Consider the following 24426-nt stretch of genomic DNA (forward strand, 5'->3'; position numbering starts at 1 on the left):
ATATGGCAGCCATTCTTCCGAAGCCTCAGCTGGGTGCAGAGAGGTTGCTCCATAAGAGTTTATGGAATGAGTTGAATGAACAGAGACATAGTCTAATATCAATTCAGATATCAAGGGAAAACTTTGCGGTCATTCATTCAACAAATCTTTAAGGGCTTGTCAGTATGTACCAGGCTTTGTTCTAGGTGCTGGGGTGCAACAGTAAAAACACCTCCTGTCCTGTGAAGTTTACATTCTAAAAGAGAAGGCAGATAATAAACAGGGCGAGACAGAAATAAAATCCTATATGCTGTTAAGGTGCTATGAAGAAGGAAAAAAGCAAGGTGAGGATGCGCTAGCAGAGCTGGGAGGGAGGGCTGTCTGTGGAGGTGGCATCTAGGCAGAGACAAGAATCCGTAGGACAGCCAGAGCATGTGAGATGTCCTCACCCTTAGGCAGACTCCAGCAGCCCTTCCACAGGTCAGCCTCTAGTGACCAGAGACCCACTGCCAGCAAAGGGGCTGTGGTCTGGCTCCCAGGGCCCCTCTCAACTCACACCAAGCTATAGACACTGCTGAGCCAGTGATTACAAACTTTATTTTTATAAGACTGTTTGAATTGGCCACCGAAGCCCCACCTGGAAGTAAACAGGTTATCACCATACCGTTACTGGTCTGTTCCCCAGAAAGTTCAGATCACTGTTCTCTCCAAATAGGTAACCCTCAGGGTGCGTGGAGTCAAACTTCTCTCCTCCCATAATGAAGTGGCTGGCAAAATAGCTTCCTAGACCGGGAGAGACAGAAACATCAAACAGAAACCAGTCACACTAAACCAAGTAAAAAAGCCAACTCAAAAAAAATGTTAACCCTTCAAACAAATAATTAGTGTAACTGGTAACCCCAAGAGAATTGTCTCTGGATTTGGGACAGTGGCACAAAATAAGCAAAATCATAGCAGTGAGAACCCAAGATACCCAACATAAATAGATCAATTTTCCTTTTAACATTATTAATTGAATCCTTATCATGATCTGTCTACAATACCATCCGCCAAAAGACCAGAAGGCCCCTCAGTGCACATTCATGAACATATACATGTATTTTGTTCCTGTTTTTTTTTCCCCCCTTAAACTTGAAGTGGTTACTTTCTATCCTCTGTATATTCAGGAATCTTAACTACAGGTATCAGCCTGTATACACACACATACATTTCTTTGCCTGTATTTTCCTAAGCCAGCTCGTACCTATACACAGAAGTCTCAGTACCTGCCTACCACTACGTATATACCTCTATAACCCTTTCCAATGAAGGCTCTTCCTTTTTCATATGTGCTTCAAATGATTGTTAACAGGAAAATACGAATGTAAATAATATAGCTGTCCTTGCCTTTACCTACCAATTGCCACACAGATTATGGAGTTTAACAAGGCAATAGTTCAGTGCTATGATACAGATACACCTGCATGCACACACACGTGTACACACACCCTCAGTCTCAAATTCACTAACTGTGAATGGCCAGGGTTTCAGGGATGTCAGTTACGGCAGGTGCTCTTTGCCCCACTCTGACTAGCCAGGAGGCAGGGATATTTCTAACACTCTAATAACTAGAGGCGATCAGCAGCCAGGGGTCAGAATCCCCGTCTGCCTCGCCCCCCAGACAGACGAGGAACTGTGCCAGGACATGACAGCACTGGTAAGTCACCATGGGAGGCCTAGGTAACGCTGCGAATTCCGTTCGGGAATACTTTCCAACCTCGATGACTAAATGAATGCTTCTTAACCCAAATTTCTGTAATCTAAATACTCCCAGGAAGGTAAGCCATCCGAAGGGAAGGACTTATGTCACAAAACGCCTTCTCAAGGCTCTCCTCACATACCCCAATTCCTGGATTAACCCAAAGAACTTCTGAAACAGTGAGAGGCTTCATCGTCATCTGTCACACGGTGAGGGTATAGATACATTTTCCAAACCAATTTCAACTTTGGTTGAAAGTTTACTGCAGGCGCCTGGGTGGCTCAGTCGGTTAAGCGACTGCCTTCAGCTAAGGTCATGATCCTGGGGTCCCGGGACTGAGTCCCACGTCGGGCTCCCTGCTCAGCAGGGAGTCTGCTTCTCCCTCTGACCCTTCCCCCTTCATGTGCTCTCTCTCTCTCATTCTCGCTCTCTCAAATAAATAAATAAATAAAATCTTAAAAAAAAAAGAGAAAGTTTACTGCAAACTGAAAACGAGATTCAGCACTTTCAGCCTGTGAAGAAGCCACAGGAAGGAAGACAAAGAAAATTCTAACAGAAAAACTGAACCAAATATTCATTCTTGGGTTTTCTTCCCATGGAGCTTTAGTCTAGAAAGACTTATTACACAAAGCAATGTGGATAAACTCAACTCACCACAAAGTGAGGCAATTCTTTAATTAAACAACAAGTAGGAAAACATTATTTGAGAGTAAAAGCAGCCGAAATCTATCACTGAGGAACTTTCACGAGTTCCTCCACCAAAACTGAAAAATACAAACGGCAGCCATCTGCGGTGATACAACAGTGAAGTTCATCACTTAGAAAAGCTTAATTATCAATTATTTATGTCGAGCACTTGCAAGCCCTATTTTCCAAGTGCATAATTTATAGAGGGGGGAGGTGCCCAGTTGCCTTAAGTAGAAACAGCCATCTCAAATAATTAAGTCATTTACTATTGAACCTTACCAAAATATATCTTCTATACATTAGAGATTATATATTTATTATACATTAGTTGAAATTTTAAAAGGTAAAGATTTTTGGGAGCCTCGCTGGCTCAGTTGGTAGAGCGTGTGACTCTTGATTCCCATGTCGTGAGTTTGAGCTCCACGTTGGGGACAGAAATTCCTAAAATAAAATAAAATAAAAAGATTTTACACTGATGGATGGCTTGCCCAAGACATGAATAAAGAATGGAGAGAAGCAGGTTTGGTGTCTGGAGTTATACGGTTCAGTTCAGTATGGGACATGCTGAGTTTCTAGCATGTGTGAACCGTCAGGTGAGAGATGAAGGGACAATGAAATCCAGACAGAAAATCAACTTACAGGTGGTAGTGATTGATCCCAGCAAGAGGAGAGCACTAATGACTTGGGGGACCTAGGGTTAAAGGTGGTGATAGGGTTCTATTGGAAATGGCTTTTTTTTTTGCCATAATATTAAAAGAGAAGAAATTACCAAGAAAGCAGTATAAAGCTAATTGTAGTTTTGCCTTACATTAAAAATCAAGAACACAAATATACAAAGATTTAAAATTAGGGTCAATATTTGAGAGATGAAAAAAGGACTTTTCATTTCAGTAGCAGAGTTGGTACAAAATTCCTTTAAAAAGATGATCTCCCTTGGTGCACTTAAAATAAAAGTACCTTACTAGTTAAAAGAAAAAATGAGCTTAAGGCAACCAAAAGCTGGCTTGTTGCTTTCTTTTGAAATGGACACGTCTAATAACTTGTCCTAGTTAGGCTAGTGAGACAGAACAAATCCGCCATCTGCAGCCTGGATAAAGCTTTCTGTCTATTTGCCCCAGCTGTCTAAAGGGAGGAACCAGTGCAGAGTCTTGTATAGCTACCATATCAGCAGACAGTAACACCTAACACACTAACAGTTCCTGAAAAAAAACACCTTTTGGACAGCTTGTGCACATTTTTACTTCTTAGCATGAACCACGCTCTAAAATCAGAAATGGTAGGGAAAAAGAGCTATACTACAATACTTTGCCTGTTTGCTAATACGGACATATATGACTAATGGATAAACTGCAAGTTTTTCATTATTAGCTAGCTATAATTTCTTATTTATTTTTTTGAGGGGGGGGAGGGAGGGGCCAAGGGAGAGGGAGAGAGAGACTCTTAAGCAGGCTCCACACCTAGCATGGAACCCAACACAGAGCTCAGTCTTACGACCCTGAGATCATGAACTGAGCCAAAATCAAGAGTCGGATGCTCAACCGACTGAGCTGCCCAGGCACCCCAAGTTAGCTATAATTTCTTAACCAAAATTCATATTGAATTTCTTTGTGGGATTTAAGAAGATACATCTTATGGTAATCATTTTACAAGACAGACATATATCACATCATCACGTTGTACATCTTAAACTGACACAATGTTAAATGTCAATTACATCTCAGGAAAGGGGAAAAAAAAGAAAACACATCATACACAGATCTCCAAAATTATATTTAAAACATAAGGTATGAGTGGGAGAAGAGGGAGTTAGTGTTTAAAGTGTATAGAGTTTCCGTTTCGCAAGAAGAAAAAGTTCTAGCGATCTTAACACTACTGAACTATAAGCTTAAAAATGGTAGGATAATAAATTTAATGTTACATATTTTTCACTACAGTAAAAAGAAATAAAGAAAAAAAATAAGGTTTGGTCTAGAATGTCCAACAGTAATCCAAGTTCAGTATTTTTTTTAAGATTTTTATTTATTTATTTATTTGACAGAGAGAGAGACAGCGAGAGAAGGAACACAAGCAGGGGGAGTGGGAGAGGGAGAAGCAGGCTCCCCGCAGAGCAGGGAGCCCAACGCGGGGCTCGATCCCAGGACCCTGGGATCATGACCTGAGCCAAAGGCAGACGCTTAACAACTGAGCCACCCAGGTGCCCCTAAGGACAACTTTTGAACCAAGAGTCCAAATCAATAAATTGACTTCAACTGCCCACAAAGAAAAATACAACTATTTGTTCCTCATCATGCGAACAAAATATCTCAGTTAGAATTCACTATCTTGGGGCGCCTGGCTGGCTCAGTCGGCAGCACATGAGACTCTTGATCTTGGGGTTGTGGGTTCAAGCCTCACGTTGGGTGTAGAGATTACTTAAAAATAAAATATTAAAAAAATTCACTGTTTTAAATAATTTACCCAATGAATGTAAGCTATTAGGGCATATTCCTAACATCACAGTGAAATTAAATATTGCTCAATTGATCCCATAATTTATTGATCTCATCTGGCCCAATGAGATATTCTGACATTTGCCACCAAACTGCTATGAAGTATAACATCATACAATGAAGAACAATTAAACCTATTTCCCATTTTTCTACAACTCTGTGTGCCTTTTACAAGATATACACATATCAAATCATCACATTGTACACATTAAACTTTATGGGTACCCTACATGTTAACAAAAATGCTAATTAAAAAAACCTTTTCTTTCAAATCTGTGAAATTACTGAAGTATGTCTGCCTATAGAAACAGGCTTAGGGAAAAAAATTGTTTAGGTCTCTAAGTAATAGCAATTTATTTACTGTCATAGCACAATTGCAAATCAAAGATTTTAAACTTTTTAAGTCATGGAAACTTTGTTTTATAAAACTAAAACAAAAATGTTGAGCAGGCAAAAAATTTTGATAATCTGTGTGGATTAAATGATAAAGTAAAATGTATTTGGGATTTTAGCTGCTATCTTATGCTAAGTGGGAGTTTTTATTGCAAGATCTATAACCAATCTTCCCTTTTTTAAAAAATTTAAATTCAGTTAACTAACATACAGTGTATTATTAGTTTCAGAGGTAGAGGTCAGTGATATACATAACACCCAGTATATAACACCCAGTGCTCATTACATCACGGGCACCACCCAGGTACTCCATCCTCCACCAGCAACCTTCAGTTTGTTTCCTATGGTTAAGAGTCTCTTATGGCTTGTCTCCCTGTCTGATTATGTCCTATTTTATCTTTCTCTCCCTTCCTCTATGCTCCTGTTTTGTTTCTTAAATTGCACATATGAGTGAAATCATATGATAATTGTCTTTCTCTGATTGACTTATTTCACTTAGCATAATACCCTCTGGTTCCATCCACATTTTTGCAAAGGCAAGATTTCAATGTTTTGATGGCTGAGTAATATTCCATTCCATATATATACCACATCTTTACCCATTTATCTGTCGGTGGACCACTGGGCTCTTTCCACAGTTTGACTATTGGGGACATTGCTGCTATGAACATTGGGGTGAATATGGCTCTTCTTTTCACTACATCTGTATCTTTGGGGTATATACCTAGTAGTGCAATTGCTGGGTTGTAGGGTAGCTCTATTTTTTTAACTTTTTGAGGAACCTCCATACTGTCTTCCACAGTGGCTGCACCAGCTTGCATTCCCACCAACAGTGTAGGAGGGTTCTCCTTTCCCTGCATCCTCACCAACATGTCATTTCCTGATTTGTTAATTTTAGCCATCCTGACTGGTGTGAGGTGGTATCTCATTGAGGTTTTGATTTGGACTTCCCTGATGCTGAGTGATGTTGAGCACTTTTTCATGTGTCTGTTGGCCATTTGTATATCTTCTTCAGAGAAATGTCTGTTCATGTCTTCTGCCTATTTTTTTTTAAGATTTTATTTATTTATTTGACAGAGAGAGAGAGAGAGAGAGAGCAGGAACACAGGCAGGGGGAGTGGGAGAGGGAGAAGCAGGCTTCCTGCCGAGCAGGGAGCCCGATGCGGGACCTGAGCCGAAGGCAGACGCTTAACGACTGAGCCACCCAGGCACCCCAATCTTTTGCCTATTTCTTGATTGGATTATTTGTTCTTTGGGTGTTGAGTTTGATGAGTTCTTTATAGATTTTGGATTCTAACCCTTTATCTGATAAAACCTTTGCAAAAATCTTCTCCCATTCTGTAGGTTGCCTTTTGGTTTTGTTGACTGTTTCCTTTGCTGTGCAAAAGCTTTTTATCTTGATGAAGTCCCAATAGTTCATTCTTGCTTTTGTTTCCCTTGCCTTTGGAGGCATGTCTAGCAAGAAGTTGCTGTGGCTGAGGTCACAGAAGTTGCTGCCTGTGTTCTCCTCTAGGATTTTGATGGATTCCTGTCTCACATTTAGGTCTTTCATCTATTTTGAGTCTATTTTTGTGTACGGTGTAAGGAAATGGTCCAGTTTCCTTCTTCTGCACATGGCTGCCCAATTTGCCCAACACCATTTGTTGAAGAGACTGTCTTTTTTCCACTGGACATTCTTTTCCGCTTTGTCAAAGATGAGTTGACCATAGAGTTGAGGGTGCATTTCTGGGTTCTCTATTCTATTCCACTATGTTTTGTGCCAGTACCAGGCTGTCTTGATGATCGCAGCTTTGTAATATAGCTTGAAGTCTGGAATTGTGATGCCACCAGCTTTGGTTTCTTTCTTGACATTCCTGTGGCTGTTCAGGGTCTTTTCTCATTCCATACAAATTTTAGGATTATTTGTTCCAGCTCTGTGAAAAATGTTGATGGTATTTTGATAGGGAAGCAATCTTCCCTTCTTTTTATTTTTATTGATGTCACAGTAAAACAAATGTCCTGCCTATAAGTGAAAAATATTAATCTTCAACTATTTGCTTTTGAACTAATGGAGCTGTATACTCGACTACTGCAGAAAATGGAATTGTATTTAAAAACTAATTTTATACAAAATTAAAAAATGAGAAAATTGGCTATGGGAATTCTATTAGGTCTTCATGTATTTGAAAAATCTTCACCTAGGGGCACCTGGGTGGCTCAGTCAGTTAAGTGTCTGCCTTTGGCTCAGGTCATAATCCCAGGCTCCTGGGATTGAGTCCCTCATCAAGCTCCCTGCTCAGGGGCGAGTCTGCTTCTCCCTCTCTTTCTACCCCTCCCCCCTGCTCATGCTAATAAATAAAATCTTAAAAAAAATTTACACAAGTAAAACATGCCTTTTGCAGAAAATAAAAATACATAGAAGTATGTAATTTAAAAAGCAATAATCTAATTCAACTCCGTGAGAAGTAACTCCACTATTAACAACTGGTTTGTGGCCTTACAGATTTTCCTACACGTATATAAACACGTTCGGGTGTTCTGTTTTTTCTTTTTTAACTTAATTGGGATATTACACATACTGATCTGCACTTTTTTTTTTTTGCCTAATGTACTGTAGGCATCCTTCCATGTCCACTTATGGATTGAACTCATTATTCCTAAGGACTACCTAACAATAACTCATATTGAGGACTTACTATGTCCCAGCACTGTACTATCAGGTACCAAATAGATTATTCCTCACAACAACCCTATCAGGTAGGTGATATAATTTTTTTTTTTTTTTTTTTTTTACAGAACTGATGATAAATGCACAGAGAAAGGAAGTAATTTATCCAAGATCACACAGGTAGTAAGAGGCAGTGTCGGGTCCGAAATCCAGCTATTTTTATTCCAGAATGCCTATGTGTACTCTTATCCATTACACTATATTCCCATCGAGCATCCAGACTTAATTAACCGGTTCTCTACTGATGAACATTCCCTACTCTCTAGTTTACATTGCATGCTTGCTTTTTTCCCTCCTGGGTGGTATTATTGTTGCTATTTGATTGTTTTTACATCTGGATTTGTCCTTATGGACTGTGTAGGATAAGGTGTTAATCATTTTTTTCCAAATAGGAAACTTTACTAACACCATTTATTGGATGTTCCATTTCCCCCACTAAATTGAAAATCTATTTTTATCATGCTATATATACCTAGCTCTGGACTCTATTCTATTCTGAACAAGCACAATGACGTTTGTTTGTTTGAGTACCATATAGTTTTAACAACTGTAACTTTACAGTATTTGAAGCAAGGAACATGTCAACAGATCCAAACCTTCCCCCCATTCTCAAGGTCCCAACCCTGACCCCCCTACCTGGCTTCCTTCTACTTTGTGACATTCCCTCAAAACCCTTCAACATTACACAAGTTTCAAAACCTTACAACTTCCCTCTATTTCTATCCATACTTTCTTCTGGCCTCAAGAAGGTAGTCCTTCTCTCCCCGTTCCAAAGTTAACTTTTCCACTTGCGTTCCCATCCCCAACTGTCTCTACCTCCTCGAGACCTCATCAACAACCTCTTTCTCTGTTTCTATTCCTCTTTCCACGGGCTTTTTACTTGCCTCGTGCTGCAAGCATATTCTGGTCTTCTCGACTTAAAAAACAAATACAAAAAAGAGTTCCATGTGCCATGCCTTAAAATCCGCCCACTGGCCACCCATCTGTCATTCCTGTCTGCTCCCACCCACACCCAGTGACTCCTCAAACCCTTACAGTGCTTTCCACCACTCTACTGAAACTCTTCCCTGGAACACCCAGCAGCCCAAGTGTATTCTCACACTTCACTCACCTTATGAATGCTCAGAAGACTTCCATGCTCACTTCTGAGGCTCTTTTCCCCTCGGCTTCCAAAATCCTCATGGTTCTGAGTCTCTTCCTACCTAAAACTTGTGTCATGCTTTCATGCAGCCCCCAAACATGGATGTGTCTTCAAGAGCTCAGGTCTCTCCTTTTCTTTCATTCTCTCCCTCCCTTTTTCTCTTCCTCATAGAATCAAATCAGAGGCTCTGATTTAAAACAGCTGCATTTGATCCCGGTGCTGCCTTCCTCCACTGGGTCACCTGGAACAAGTTATTTAACTTTTGAGGGGCTTTGGTTTCTTTATCTATAAAACGGATAGTAACACCTCCTTCAAGAGACTGTTGTTAGGCCCAGTGGGCAATTAACACACACTGGCTTCTCTTTTCCCATACTCCCAAACATTTTCCCCTGATCTTTCTTTGGAGTTTCAGTCCAAATCTTTAACCACCTGCCATATCTTTTCACCTAGATATCCTATCTTTGCTTCAAATTCAATGAATAACCTTTTTTTTTTTTTTTTCTGGGAGAGGGGGAATAAAGAGCATTTTATCTTAAGAGCTGTCACCAGAACTCCTCTTAGCAAAGGCATGATCTTTTTTGGAATATACCTTAATGAGCTACTTAGAATGGAGAGCAATACACCAAGGGCACGGGTACATTTGTTGCTTATTGATGCAACTCAAATGGCTTTGTAATTTCTTTTCTCAGAGGAAAGGGTAAGGAGACGAGTCAAAAAAGGAGAGGTAGGAGGAAAGAAACATTAGGATGAAGAAAGGCTCAGGTTGGTGAACTCAACAGCCAGTGAAACTCCCCAGCTGAAGTACAGTTTAGGGTGATGATGCTTACTATGCCTTTGTATTTCTGCAATGTAAACCCCAACTTCATCACCCTCCACAAATATTTAGTAGAATCTACACTTTGAATACTTTATGCGAACGGAATTTTTTGGAGAAACTGAGGAATGGACTGAAGTCACATTTATTGTTGGGCAGGGACAGCAAGCTGGAGCTCAGGAGCCAACATGGTTGTGCCATGGGTCATTTGGGAATTCACAGAAATCTTGGAAGGGGCATGAGAAGTCTATAGTCTATGATTTGGGGGAGTGGGTGGGTTTCTGTCTAATTTGCCTAGATTTTGAGAAGCAGTAAAGCCCTGGCTGACATTTGGGACTCACTTTATTTTTTTTTTAAAGATTTTATTTATTTATCTGAGAGAGAGAATGAGATAGAGAGAGCATGAGACGGGGGAGGGTCAGAGGGAGAAGCAGACTCCCCGCTGAGCCGAGAGCCCGATGTGGGACTCGATGGGACTCACTTTAAAAGCAGTTTCTGCCCCAGATTCCCAATTTCTGTCAGTGGTGCTTCACTTCTCTGGTCACTCAGGTTAAAAATGTCATAGTCATCAAAACCACACCAACACTGAATGTGTACTTTTGTGCAAAGCATCCTTGTCAAGACCTCAGCCCTTTGCAAGTTCGATGACAGTGGATTATCAGGTTATAGTTCCCTAGAAAATCTCTATGCTTCTAGTCTTTTTCTCCCTACAACCTATATCTCTAAGAGATAAATCTTCCTTAGAACACCATCCGGTTCTTTTCTTTTGCTTCCTACCCCCTTCCCAAATTTTATTTCTCACTACCCTTCTTTTAGGAGAATTCTCTGCCTCAACCAACTAATCTATTTGTTATTCTCTAAATCCATCAAGAACACTGGCAAGGACACCTGAAACTAATATAACACTGTATGCAACTAACTGGAATTAAAATAAAAACTTAAAGGGGCACCTGGCTGGCTGAGTCCGGAGAGCATGTCTCTTGATTGTGGGGTTGTGAGTTTGAGCCCCGTGTTGGATGTAGAGATTACATAAAAATAAAATAAATAAATGAAATAATCTTTAGGGGCACCCGGGTGGCTCAGTCAGTCAGGCGTCTGCCTTCGGCTCAGGTCGTAATCCTGAAGTCCTGGGATCGAGCCCCATGTTGGGCTCCCTGCTCAGTGGGAAGTCTGCTTCTCCCTCTCCCTCTGCCTCTCTCCCCGGCTTGTGCGCTCTCTCTCTCAAATAAGTAGATAAAATCTTTAAAAAAATAAATAAAATAATCTTTAAAAATTAAAATAAAAACTTAAAAATTTTTAAAAAGCACACCGGCAACCTCCCGGCCATTGTTACTATTCTTCCCCTTGGACTATCTGGGAGCCCTTCAGTGTGTTCAGACGAGCCATTGCTCCCAAGAATTCTACCCTAACTGATCAAGCTCTTCTCTGTATTTTATTCAGTTGGTATAAACCCCTCTGTACTGTTATTTTTAACAGCTTTATTGAGGTATACTATACACAGCATAAAATTCATCTATTGTACAACTCAGTAACTTTGGTAACTATCACACAATCCAGTTGAAAACACTTTCATTACCCCAAAATGTTCCTTCATGCCTGTTTACAACTCCTACTCTGTTCCCCAGCCTTAGGCAAACACTGCTGTTTTCTATCTCCATAAATTTGCCTTTTTTAGACATTTCATAGAAATGGATTCATATAATATAGTCTTACATCTGGTTTCTTACACTTAACACAATGTTTTTGAGGTTAATCCATGTAGTGCAGCATGTATCACTAGTTCATTCCTTTAAGTTGCTGAATAGCATTTCATTGTATGAATATATCTCATTTCGTTAATCCATTCACCAGCTGATGAACATTTGGATTCTATCCCATTTTTTGGCTATTATGAACAGTGCTGCTATGGACATTTGTATATATGTCTGTGTGTGAATCTTTTGGGAGTGGAATTGCTAGATCATAAGGTAAATTTATGTTTAACATTTTAAGACTTGCCCAAACTCTTCCAAAGTGGCTGTTACTGTTTTACATTCCCAACAGCAATGCACAAGTATTGCAATTTCTCTACGTTCTCACCAACATTTGACATTGTCTTTTTTACTGTCGCTATCCTCTTGGTTGTGAAGTACTACCTCATCGTGGTTTTAATTTTATTTCCCTAACAACTACTGGTATTGAGCATCTTTCCATGGGTTTATTTATTTACTTATTTTTAAAGATCTTATTTTTTTATTTGTCAGAGAGAGAGAGAGAGAGCACAAGCAGGAGGAGTGGCAGGCAGAGGGAGAAGCGGGCTCCAGGATTCGATCCCAGGACCCTGGGATCATGACCTGAGCTGAAGGCAGCTGCTTAACCAACTGAGCCACCCAGGCGTCCCTTTTCATGGGTTTATTAGCCATTCTTGTATCTTCTTTGGTGATATCTCTATTCAACTCTTTTGTCCATTTTTATTTTTTAAGTAGGCTCCACACTTGGCGTGGAGCCCAACGTGGGGCTTGAACCCACGACCCTGAGACCAAAAGTCTGACACTTAACTGAGCCATGCAGACGCCCCTCTTTTGTCCATTTTTAAATTGGGTTGTCTTTTTAATACTGAGTTGTTCAAGTTCTTGGTACATTCTGGATGCAAATCCTTTATCCGTGTGTTTTGCAAATATTTTCATTCAGAAGGTGGCTTGTGTTTTCAGATTCTTAATGTCTTTTGAAGCAGAAACATTCTTAATTTTGAAGAAATCCAATTTACCAGTTTTTTCTCTTCTGGATTGTGCTTTTGATGCTATAACAAAGAACTCTTTGCCTAATCCTGAATCAAATATTTTCTCCTATATCTTCTTTTAGGGGTTTTATGGTTTTCATTCTTACATTTAGGCCCGTTTTTCTAAACAGCTTAATGAAATATAATCACACACCATACAATTCACCTATTTAAAGTGTACTATCCAATTGTTTTTTAGTATATTGGAAAGAGTTATGCAACTATTCACCACAATTTTAGGACATTTCATTATCCCAAAAAGAAACCCATTAGCAGTCACTCATTTCCCCCTCCCTCCAGCCACTGACACTCGCCAATCTACTTTCTGTCTCAATGGATTTGCCTCTCACGGACATTCGGGATGATACAACATACACGATTTTGCATCTGGCTTCTTTCACTTAACATTAATATTTTCAAGGGTCATCCACGGTGAAGCGAATACCGATACTTCAGTCCCTGTTATTGCCAAATACTGTTCTGTATGGACTTACCACATTTTATCAGCTATTCCGTTTGCCAGGTGATGGACACCTGGGTTATTTCCACCTTTTAGCTATTATGAGAAATGCTACTATGAACATTCACGTACACATTTTGGTGTGGATTTATTTATTCCCCATTTTTCTTGGGCATATATATATATACCTAGAAGTGGAATTACTGAATCATTTAAGCAAATGTGAAACAGTTTTCCAAAACAACTGCACTATTTTACATTTCCACCAGAGTTTTAATTTCTCTACATTCTCACTAAACTTGTTGTTATTAGTTCTGATATTGATTATAGCCAACCTAGTGGGTGTGAAGTGCTATCTAATTGTAGATTTGATTTGCATTTCCCTAATGGCTAATGAGGGTGAGCATCTTTTCATGTGCTTATTGTCCATTTGTATAACCTTTTTTGGAGAAAGGTCTATTCAAGAGCATTGTTCCCTTTCTAGTTGGGTTGTCTTTTTCTTATTGAATTGTACAAGTTCTTTATATATTCTTGATGCAAATCCCTTATCATATATATGATTTACAAATATTTTCTCCCATTCTGTGACTTGTGTTTTCATTCTATGACCCATTCTGAGTTAATTTTTGATGATGTGAAGAGTTTAAGTTCATTTTTTTTTTTGCTTGTTATTATCCAAATGTCCCAGCATCATTTGTTGAAACAAAAACAAACAAACAAACAAACAAACCACCCACTATTCTTTTCCTGTTGAAATGCCTTGGTACTTTTTTTTTTTTTTAAAGATTTTATTTATGGGGCACCTGGGTGGCTCAGTCGGTTAAGCGTCTGCCTTCGGCTCAGGTCATGATCCCAGGGTCCTGGGATTGAGCCCCCCGTCAGGCTCCCTGCTCAGTGGGGAGCCTGCCGTTCCCGTGCTTGTGCTCTCTATCAAATAAATAAATAAAATCTTAAAAAAAAAAAGAGTTATTTGAGAGAGAGACAGAGAGCACAAGCGAGGGGAGGGGCAGAGAGAGAGAGAGAGAGAGAGAGAGAGAAAGACTGAGCGCGGAGCCCACTGGGGCTAAATGCAGGGCTCCATTCCAAGACCCCAAGATTGGACCTGAGCCGAAGAAGATCATAACCGACTGAGCCACCCAGGCACCCTTTGTCTTGGTACTTTTGTCAAAATCAATTGAATGTAAATATAAGGTTTTATTTCTGACTTGCAAATCTCTTCCATTGATCTATATACCTTTTGTTGTGCCAATACCACACTCTGGTTTTATAATAATGTTTTAAATTGGGTAGTGAAAGTCCTCCAACTTTGTTCTTCCTTTTGTTTGTTTAAGATTTTATTTCTTGGTAATCTCTACACCCAACGATGGGCTTGAAATTACAACCTGGAGATCAACGCTCACATGCTCTACCAACTGAGCCAGCCAGGCGCCCCATTCTTCCTTTTCAAAGTTGTTCTAGATAATCTAAATCTTTGTGCATGCATGTGCATGTAAATATAAGAATCAGCTGGTCAATTTATTTTAAAAAAAGTCTGTTGGGATTTTGACTCAATTTTTAGAACGTTGGCATCTTGACAATATTGAGTTTTCCAACATGAAATGTTTAATTACTTAGATCTTTTTAAACTTCTTTAGTTAAAGCACCAATCTCAGCAACATTTTAGAATTTTCAGTATACAGGTCTTATACTTCTGATGTTAAATTTATTCCTAAAGGGGCGCCTGGGTGGCTCAGTCGTTAAGCGTCTGCCTTCGGCTCAGGTCATGATCCCAGGGTCCTGGGATCGAGCCCCACATCGGGCTCCCTGCTCAGCCGGAAGCCTGCTTCTCCCTCTCCCACTCCCCCTGCTTGTGTTCCCGCTCTCGCTGGGTCTCTCTCTGTCAAATAAATAAATAAAATCTTCAAAAAAAAAAAAAAAGACCGTATCAACTCTTGTCTGAGTTTCCAGCTTGCTGGCGGGCCCTAAATATTTTAGACTTGCCAGCCTCCACAATCACAGGAGCCAATTCCTTAAAATAAGTCTTTTTATTTTAAGGGAGACACATATATTTTTAAAATATACATATATTGGGGCGCCGGGGTGGCTCAGTCGGTTGAGCATCTGCCTTCGGCTCAGGTCATGATCCCAAGGTCCTGGCATTGGGCCCCACAGCGGGCTCCCTGCTCAGCGGGAAACCTGCTTCTCCCTCTCCCGCTGCCTGCCTGCCTGCCTGCCTACTTGTAATCTCTCTCTCTCTGTCAAATAAATAAATAAAATCTTAAAAAAATAAAATAAAATATACATATATCTCCTACTGATTCTGTTTCTTGGAGAATACTAAATGACTCTGCCACCAAATAGCTTGTATTGTTAATACAAATAGCTGGTATTGTTAATACTCCCTTCTGTGACCCATATTCTGACTTACAAAGTTGATTTGAGAGCTATCCTGCTGCTTGCCATAGGAATCAAAATCACTGAGCACAAGGATCAGAATCTACATACTGGTGCATAGCAGGTGCTCAATAATGTACATTAATGGTAATGAACAGAAAGAGAAAAGAGATGCTAAAGAACCAAAGAACATAACCACCATAATATAAGGAAATCAAAGGCCCTAAATCTGAGGACAAAATCAAGAAGTGAAAGAAATCAGTCTGTTAATAATGAAGTGAAGTACAAACAGAGCAAAAATATTAGATGTTTTAAGAGGTGGGTGCCTGGGTGGCTCAGTCTTTAAGCGTCTGCCTTTGGCTCAGGTCGTAATCCCAGGGTCCTAGGCTTGAGGCCCACATAGGCCTCCCTGCTCAATGGGGAGTCTGCCTCTCCCTCTACCCCTCTCCCTGCTCATGCTCTTTCTCGCTCACTCTCTCTCTCAAATAAATAAATAAGATCTTTAAAAAAACAACAACAGGAGAAGTACTACATTTTAAGTGTTTAAAAAAATAATACTAGCATTTGAGGGGCGCCTGGGTGGCTCAGTCAGTTAAGCGACAGACTCTTGATTTCAGCTCAGGTCATGACCCTCAGAGTCATGAGATGGAGCCACATCAGCCTCTGCACTGGGTGCGGAGCCTGCTTAAGATTCTCTCTCTCCCTCTCCCTGTGCCCCTCCCCTCCACTTGCATGCATATGCGTGGACGTGTGCATGCACATTCTCTCTCAAAAAAAAAAAAAAAATACTAGCATTTGAACTCTTGATCTTGATGACTTCATCATTAAATGGAGCAACACTGAGGTTTTTATGGTATTAAATGTATTTACTATGAATTTCGGGAACTTACTTAATTTTGAGGTATCTAACTGTGCCAGAACCAAACAATTCTTTATTCTGTAGTGAGTTCCAGATTTTTAAGTCCTTGGTGTCAAAACTAATATTAATGTTCCTAAAAGTTAAGAGAAACTTTTATAACTAACGGACAAAGACATGACCCATGCTTTATTTATTTTTTTAAATATGTTATTTATTTATTTGACAGAGAAACACAGTGAGAGAGGGAACACAGGGGGAGCGAGAGAGGGAGAAGCAGGCTTCCCGCCGAGCAGGGAGCCTGATGGGGGGCTGGATCCCAGGACCCTGGGATCATGACCTGAGCCGAAGGCAGACGCTTAATGACTGCGCCACCCAGGCACCTGATGACCTATGCTTTAAAAACTGCTCTTGCCATAGGACAGACCCACGTGACAAGCATATATGTACTCCAATGTAACAAAAATTTGGAGAATAACGATGCTAATTGCTCAGGACTCTACCATTCTGAATTTTTATAATAGGTTTAGCTCTTAACAACCTGAACAAGGGGCGCCAGGGTGGCTCAGTCGTTGAGCGTCTGCCTTCGGCTCAGGTCATGATCCCAGGGTCCTGGGATCAAGCCCCGCGTCGGGCTCCCCGCTCGGCAGGAAGCCTGCTTCTCCCTCTTGCACTCCCCCTGCTTGTGTTCCTGCTCTCACTATCTCTGTCAAATAAATAAATAAATAAAATCTTTAAAACAACAACAACAAAAACAACCTGAGTAGGGGCGCCTGGGTGGCTCAGTCGTTAAGCGTCTGCCTTCGGCTCAGGTCATGATCCTGGGGTCTTGGGATCGAGCCCCGCATCGGGCTCCCTGCTCCGCGGGAAGCCTGCTTCGCTTCTCCCTCTCCCACTCCCCCTGCTTGTGTTCCCTCTCTCACTGTGTCTCCCTCTGTCAAATAAATAAATAAAATCTTTAAAAAAAACAAAAAACAAAAAACAAAAAAAAACAACCTGAGTAAAATGAATTACTCGTTTTTCAATTTACTCAAATATGTAGAAAGAAATAAACTAGATTCATTAGGTGCTGAATTACAATGAATTAAATTGTCTTTATAGTATGCCCATTTCTTGCTGGATAGAGAAAACAGGCCTAATGACTTTTATTAACGTGGATACCCCTTTCAAAAGATGAGCATGCATGCATAAAAACAACCACCTCAGCAAAGCCATACCTTTGCTAAACAAATGATCATGGGCTTTTAAAGAAGGGAAGATCTTAGAGAAGGATTTAAAAGCATGCATAGCTTCTAACTCAAAAATCACAAAGGTACAACCAAACACAGAACAGTGCTATAAATAGCTTTCTATGCTAATGCAGAAATACTATCTAGAAATGAGCTCCCACCATGCCTTGTTATTTAAATGACTAAAAATCATGTATTTATTAAGAAAGCCAAATATCACCTAAGAACATCTGTATAACATCCATCATTGCTGCACTGTTTACAACAGTAAAAAACTGAAAAAACAACAACAAAAAGCTCCCAAATGTTCATCAACAGAAGACTATGTTAAAACAGGGCATTAGCATACAAAGGAATATTATACAGCTGTTAAAAGAACAGGGAGCCTGGGTAGCTCAGTCCTTAAGCGTCTGCCTCCGGCTCAGGTCATGATCCCAGCTCAGGTCATGGTCCCAGGGTCCTGGGATCGAGCCCCATATTGTGCTCTCTGCTCCTCAGGACGCCTGCTTCTCCCTCTCCCACTCCCCCTGCTTGTGTTCCCTCTCTCTCTGTGCTTCTCTGTCAAATAAATAAATAAAATCTTAAAAAAAAAAAAAAAGAACAGATACTCTCTAATATGGAAATAATATAAAAAGACCTCCAATATCCCTAAAATGAAAAAAAAAAAAAAAAGGACACTTGGCTGGCTCAGTCGGTAGAGCATGTGACTCTTGATCCCGGGGTTGTGAGTTCAAGACCCACACTGGGCATAGAGACTACTTAAAAATATAAAATCTTTTTTAAAAAGTGGGGAAAAAGGTGCAGAACAGTCTAAATTGTATGTTATGCTTTTATCTGCACAAGAAACTGGAAGAATTCCAAAGAAACCAAAAGTGGTTACACAGGGATGGGAGGTGTATGGGAAGAAAATGGGTAGATGAATAGTACAGTGAGAACAAGATTTTCACTGCATGACTTTTCATTCTATTAAATTTTGAAACGTGGGGGCGCCTGGGTGGCTCAGTCGATTAAGCGTCTGCCTTCGGCTCAGGTCATGATCTCAAGGTCATGGGATCCAGTCCCGCCTCTGGCTTTGCTCAGAGTCTGCTGGAGATTCTTTCTCTCCCTCTCTGTCCACCCCCCCCCCGCCCCCACTCACGCTCCCTCCCTAAATAAATAGATAAAATCTTTAAAAATAAAAAAAACTTTGAATCATGTAACTTATATTACTTATTCAAAAAATAAGTATTTTTTTTTAAAGTAGGTCCACACCCAGCGTGGAGCCCAATGCGGGGATTGAACTCATGACCCCGAGATCAAGACCTGAGCTGAGATCAAGAGTCCGACAATTAACTGACTGAGCTACCCAGGCGCCCCCCAAAAATAAATAATTGTCAAAAATTTAGGCTATTTTATTTCCCCCATCTCTAAAAAAATGAAACCTAAGTTTCAACAGGAAATCCACCGTTCTCAATAATTTCTAAATATTTCCAGTTCAGTGAGCATACAAAACTAAGGGGTTCCTCTAAAAATACAAAATAAGGAAAGCAATTCTGCTGGGCACTGTGACCATCAAGACAGGGACGGATGACAGAGCTGCTTTTTGAAACTATTCCACAGGCAGCAGAGCTTGAGACCTTCCAGAGAGCCAGAGGTCTCGGCTTAGCCGGTCACCTGAAGAAAGCACACTCTGCTATTTGCTTTGCTCTATCACTACTGAAGATAAGAAGACTTCTCGGGCACCTGGGTGGCTCAGTCATTAAGCGTCTGCCTTCGGCTCAGGTCCTGGGATGGAGCCCCGCATTGCGCTCCCAGCTCCGCGGGAAGCCTGCTTCTCCCTCTCCCACTCCCCCTGCTTGGGTTCCCTCTCTTGCCTTGTTTCTCTCTGTCAAATAAATAAATAAAAAAATTTTTTTTAAAAAGGTAAGACTTCTCAAAATCAACCCAGTCTGATCCCTCAGCAAGGACAGGCCTTTGAGTTTTGTCTCAGTCCTGGCACAGAACAGCTTCCTTTCCACAAATCATCACAAGTCCAGTTCCTTGTGAAAGGCAGAGGCTGATGGCTTATAGAGAAGAGCACTAACTGCGTGACCCTGGCCATACCAATTTGTTTCTCTGACTTCCATTTTCTTATCGGTGAGATGAGCGTATCTTGGGCCAAATTCTCTCAAAGGTTCCTTTCAGGTCTACAATACTATCATTCTACAAAAAAACAGGTCAATTTAAAGATCAGATGAAGGGTGGGAGATGCCTCCACACTAGAGCATAAACAAGTTCACGGAAATTCTCAAGTACACAAAGGTTTGCTGACTGGGACCTGAATGTTATGATTCTTTTTTTTTTTTTTTTTTTTACGATTTATTTTTTTATTTGAGAGAGAGAGAACTGGGGTGAGGGGGGGAGGCAGAGGGAGAGAGAGAAGAAGACTCCATGTTGAGCAGGGAGCCTGATCGTGGCCTGAGCCCAAGGCAGATGCCTACCCAACTGAGCCACCCAGGCGTTCCTGATTCTTATTTTTTGTGTTCTATCTTCAACATAAATAATGTGGTCCCCTTGTTGTAAAGATTTCTCACATACATAACTTCCAATTAGAAATGATTTACAACTAGTTAACACTTTTAAAACATGGACGGAGTGGAGAGAATTATTTCAGACTGTTAGTTAGCATTGAGTGTTCTGGTTAAGAAAAGTTTTAGTTTGGCCTTTTGATCCTTTTATGATCATCAACCAAGATTCATACTTGTATTACTATCCTTTGGGGAACAGCCTTCCAGAGATTTACCTATGCTAATTCCCACACGTGAAGGGAGGGTGAATCCTCTTCTGAGACTGCAAACTCTACTGAAATCTCCAAGCTCAGCAAAACATGTTCCATATTGTGATCAATAAAAGCTAAGTGATTTCAGGGAAAAAAAAAAAAAGCAACCCACAAATACTTGTGCATATTTTTGTCTATTAAAAAGCAAAGTGCATGCTTCTTTTGGCATTGGTTTCATATAGTCGTAATTAGCTAGAGTTTTATTAAAACGCTAAAGCTCCGCAGCTTTATCTTAGACTGTTCTAAAACAGCTCTTAATCATATTCATGTCGGCAAGGATTCATGCTTTGGCACAAAAGCATCAGAAACACAGCTCTCGCAGACACTCTGCAGGGTGCAGGTCCATTGTCTGGTCCCTGCTTCCACCTGGCACAGACTGGACACACTGCTGGGAAACCAGCTCATCTCATTAGCATGTCTTTATTCTAAGGCTCCAATTCTGACACCTCTCCAAGATCACCAAAATCCTCCTCAGGTCCTAGGCCAAAGAGAAGATGGTAGCCACCGGTCCCCCAGAAGTCTTGAGAAAAGCAATGAAAAATAAAGAGCATAGAGTTAGGTCATGCACGAGCAGTCCAGAATTGGCCGGTGCTCAATCCACTTGTGATCCTCTATCCTTCGCTGTCAAAATCCTCCTCCACCTCTGACGCTTTATGCCACAACCCAGAGGTTGGACACATTTACCTTTTTAATGATTCTGAAAACAAACGGAATACTTCTATACATTTTAAATACCTCTGCCCTGTCCCCAAGCAATCCGCATTCTAAAAACCAGGTCTGCCGCCACTCTGGCAAAGGGACAACCCGGCTGACTCTGACACTCAGACTCCCAAACATTTCCGTTAAACACTTCTTTTGGCTTCTGACAGCCTCTTGAAAAGCGCAGCCCTGCAAACGCATTCTGGGCCTCCATCCTCCAGCAGGCATCGGAAGCTTCGCCCTGAGAAACCTACTTCCAACCTGGGCCCGTGCCTCCCTCTCCAGAGGCCTGGATGCGCGGACCCCGGCCGGCCTCCCAGCACAGGCGCCGGTGCCGGATGCCAGGCCCGCCTCCCCTAGATCAAGCCGAATATCCCTAGAGAGATCAGCTCCCGAGGGGAAAAGGCGCACCGGGCGCGGAGGAAGGGTCCCGTCGGGGCCGCGGGCACCCCGCCCCTCGGGAGCCGCAGTCCCCCCGCACGCGTCTCTGCCACCAGGCACATGGCCTGCAGGCCGCTCGCGTCCTCGGGCGGCGGGCCGGCCGGCCACCGCGGCGACCCAGCCAAGGACCCCTGCGCACCGGCCCGCAGCCCTCCCACCCCCGGCCCCGGGTGGCGCCCCGGCCCGCGCCCGCCGGCCCTCACCGGACTTGGGCGGGTAGCGGTACACGGAATTGGACGGGATGTCCACCTCCTCCACGCCCGCGTGCTGCCGGCTGGTCAGGGCCCCCATGGCGCTGCGCCCGCGCCACCCTCGCGCCTCACCGCGGCCGCTCGCCCCGCGCGCGGTGCGGGGGTCGGCTGCCCGCCGCGGCCGGCTCCGCCTCGGCGCTGCGGCTGTGGCAGCGGGGAGCCCCCGGCGCGCTGCGCACCATCCTCCGCCGGGCCCCGCGGCGGCGCCTCTGCCGAAGGGGGCTGCGGGCCGGGCCGGGGGCGCAGCCGCCGCCGCCGCCGCCGCCGCCGCCTCAGGCCGCGTGATGTCAGCGACCGCTAGAGCGCGGGGCCCGCGGCGGCCGCGGCCAATGGCGGGGCGGGGCGGGGCGTCGGCGGCGCGCCAGCCAATGGGCGGTGGGATGCGGCGCGAGCGGCGGCGATCCCGGCGCGGGGAGCCGCTTGGGGGCTCAAGGCTGCGGGCGGGGGCCGGGGGTGTCTGCGGGGTCCCGGTCGGACGACAGTCGGGCCCGGAGGATGCTCGCCATTCTCCCAGACCCCCGAAGGCGGTGCGCGGCCGTCCGGCGGAGGGAAGGCTGCTCCAGCCCCGCCCCTGGCATCAGCGAGCCGGCGGTCAGGAGCTGGCAGAGGGGCGCCCCGGCCCCCGGGCCCTGACCCCGGCCCGCAGTCGTAGCAGTCCCAGTGCGTTCGCCGCAGAGGACTGCGTTCGCAGCAGAGGACTGCGTGGCGTGAGCATCTCTCTCGCCCCCCAGCGCCTCTGCCCCAAAGTGCCCTGCTGATCCCATCTCCCAGGCGTGGGGAGATTACTCAATGCCGGCAACCCGCTAGGAAGATGTCGCCATCCCTCTCACGTAGCTCCTTTCAGAGCGCCGAACTCTTTCCCTGCCCTCTGTTTTTGGGTCCCTGAGGCGGCTGCTGTAGCTCTGAAGTTTGGAGAGCATCAGCCTAAGATAAGATCAAGTCGTCCACCCTCTGATTGCATCTTTTGGAAACTTTGGAGGCCTGCGTGCGAAAAGTCAAAGCAGGGGAACGCGAATAGGGCCAGGCAGAACAAGGGGCCCCTCTTGATAAAAACACACAAGACTGTGGGAGCCTTGGACAGGCAGAAGGCGTCGTTCTAAAACTTAATTATAGACATCTGTATTTTAAGCCTTTTATTTTATTTGTGGGTCTAGTGGGTTTTTTTTCTGAGAGGGTGGACTGATCAGAAATTTCAACTGCTAGAACATGACTTCAACAACTTTTCACAATGTTTGAAGTACAGTTTGTGGAGTGTTCAGTTCCCTTGATTAGGTTCGCTAAGCCTTTTTATAGAGTCTAGCTCTTTCTTGATTATATTTTGCATTTTTCATTGCCTTCTTTTCAGCAACAGACCTGGTGCTAAAGGCACCGAAGCCCAGTTGCCTTGGTTTTCTCCAGAGTCCCCAGGATGGGGCAGGAACACATTGCTGTTATTTATATATTTTTTTAAAGATTTTATTTATTTATTTGAGAGAGAGAGAGAATGAGAGATAGAGAGCACGAGAGGGAAGAGGGTCAGAGGGAGAAGCAGACTCCCTGCCGAGCAGGGAGCCCGATGCAGGACTCGATCCCGGGACTCCAGGATCATGACCTGAGCCGAAGGCAGTCGCTTAACCAACTGGGCCACCCAGGCGCCCTGCTGTTATTTATATTGACTGATGCTGTAAGAGGGGCTTGAGCTACAGGTCAAGTCCCTGGCCCAGACAAGCTGGTGGGCAGCCTTCTCCCAAGCACCTGGCAGAGTTCAGAGCCCTCCCTCCAGCCCCCGGCCCTAACCACTGGAAGGTTTCCGGACATATCTCTGGGAGGGAACTGATGTCCTTCTTGATACTCCTTTCCCCACATGCAGGCCCTACCTTAGAGTAACAATAAGGTATAATATCAGTCATGAAGAATCTAGAACCCCCTCAAAATAGAAGGCCTTCAGCACATTGCAGAGTAAAATGTTGCCTTATCATCTTGGGCTCTGCTCAGAAACCTTTGTTCTTCCTGCCCTCAACATCCTGTATCGTCCTCTTTATGGGTTTCTCTGAATCTGAGGGTCTCAGTCAGAGCCAGGCGGGGATGTGGGTAAACAGGGCAGCTCAGTGCTGTTGCTTGCAAGGATCTGTTCTGGTCCCAGCTCAACCTGCTCTGAGTCTGGGAAACGGGTTCATTCCTCATCTTAGATAACACTGTCCAAGCCTAACTGGTTCCTCCTCCCACAAATGAGTCAGGAATCCAATGCTTAGAATAAGAAAAGAAAAGAAAAACAAGGCATAGCACAGTAATATTAGTGGACATTTATTGAACACTCTCTCTGCCAGGCCCTATTTTGAACGCTTTTACATATTAAAGCATTCATCCTTCACAGTAACCCTATGAAGTACGTGCTCTTAACACCCCCATTTTACAACTGAAAAAACGGAGACAGAGAAAAAACACTGACTTTGGGTTGGACAAATCAAGACCCTAACCAGTGACATAACTTTGAACTAAGCTCTTACCAGTTCTCTGTCCTCTCGTCTGTAAAGTAGCCTGGCCCTGGGGCGCCTGGCCGGCTCAGTCTGTAGAGCGTATGACTTTTGATCTCAGGGCTTGTGAGTTCAAGCCCCATGTTTGGTGTAGAGATTAC

The 24426-nt window shown here is 43.1% G+C and overlaps 2 protein-coding genes across 10 annotated transcripts in view; one reads left to right on the forward strand and one right to left on the reverse strand.

The window, feature by feature from the left end:
* RNF157 (ring finger protein 157) overlaps positions 1-21890 on the reverse strand; it is a 78112-nt gene extending 56222 nt beyond the window's left edge. For 8 of the 9 annotated variants that reach the window (XM_027625092.2, XM_027625087.2, XM_027625089.1 and 5 more), the window contains exons 1-2: positions 21765-21890; positions 644-762 (exon numbers count right to left, since the gene is read on the reverse strand). In XM_027625092.2, the coding sequence (XP_027480893.1) occupies positions 644-762; positions 21765-21852 (207 nt within the window). In that variant the 5' untranslated portion in view covers positions 21853-21890. Of the gene's footprint in view, positions 1-643; positions 763-9104; positions 9351-21764 lie in introns of those variants that run through there. The other variant, XM_035724496.1, reaches the window with a different exon arrangement.
* Positions 1-24426, forward strand: part of LOC113939299 (60S ribosomal protein L35a-like) — a 426207-nt gene that overhangs the window by 203958 nt on the left and 197823 nt on the right. The window lies entirely within an intron of this gene.

Source organism: Zalophus californianus, chromosome 16, assembly GCF_009762305.2.
Source record: "Zalophus californianus isolate mZalCal1 chromosome 16, mZalCal1.pri.v2, whole genome shotgun sequence".
Lineage (NCBI taxonomy): Eukaryota > Metazoa > Chordata > Mammalia > Carnivora > Otariidae > Zalophus > Zalophus californianus.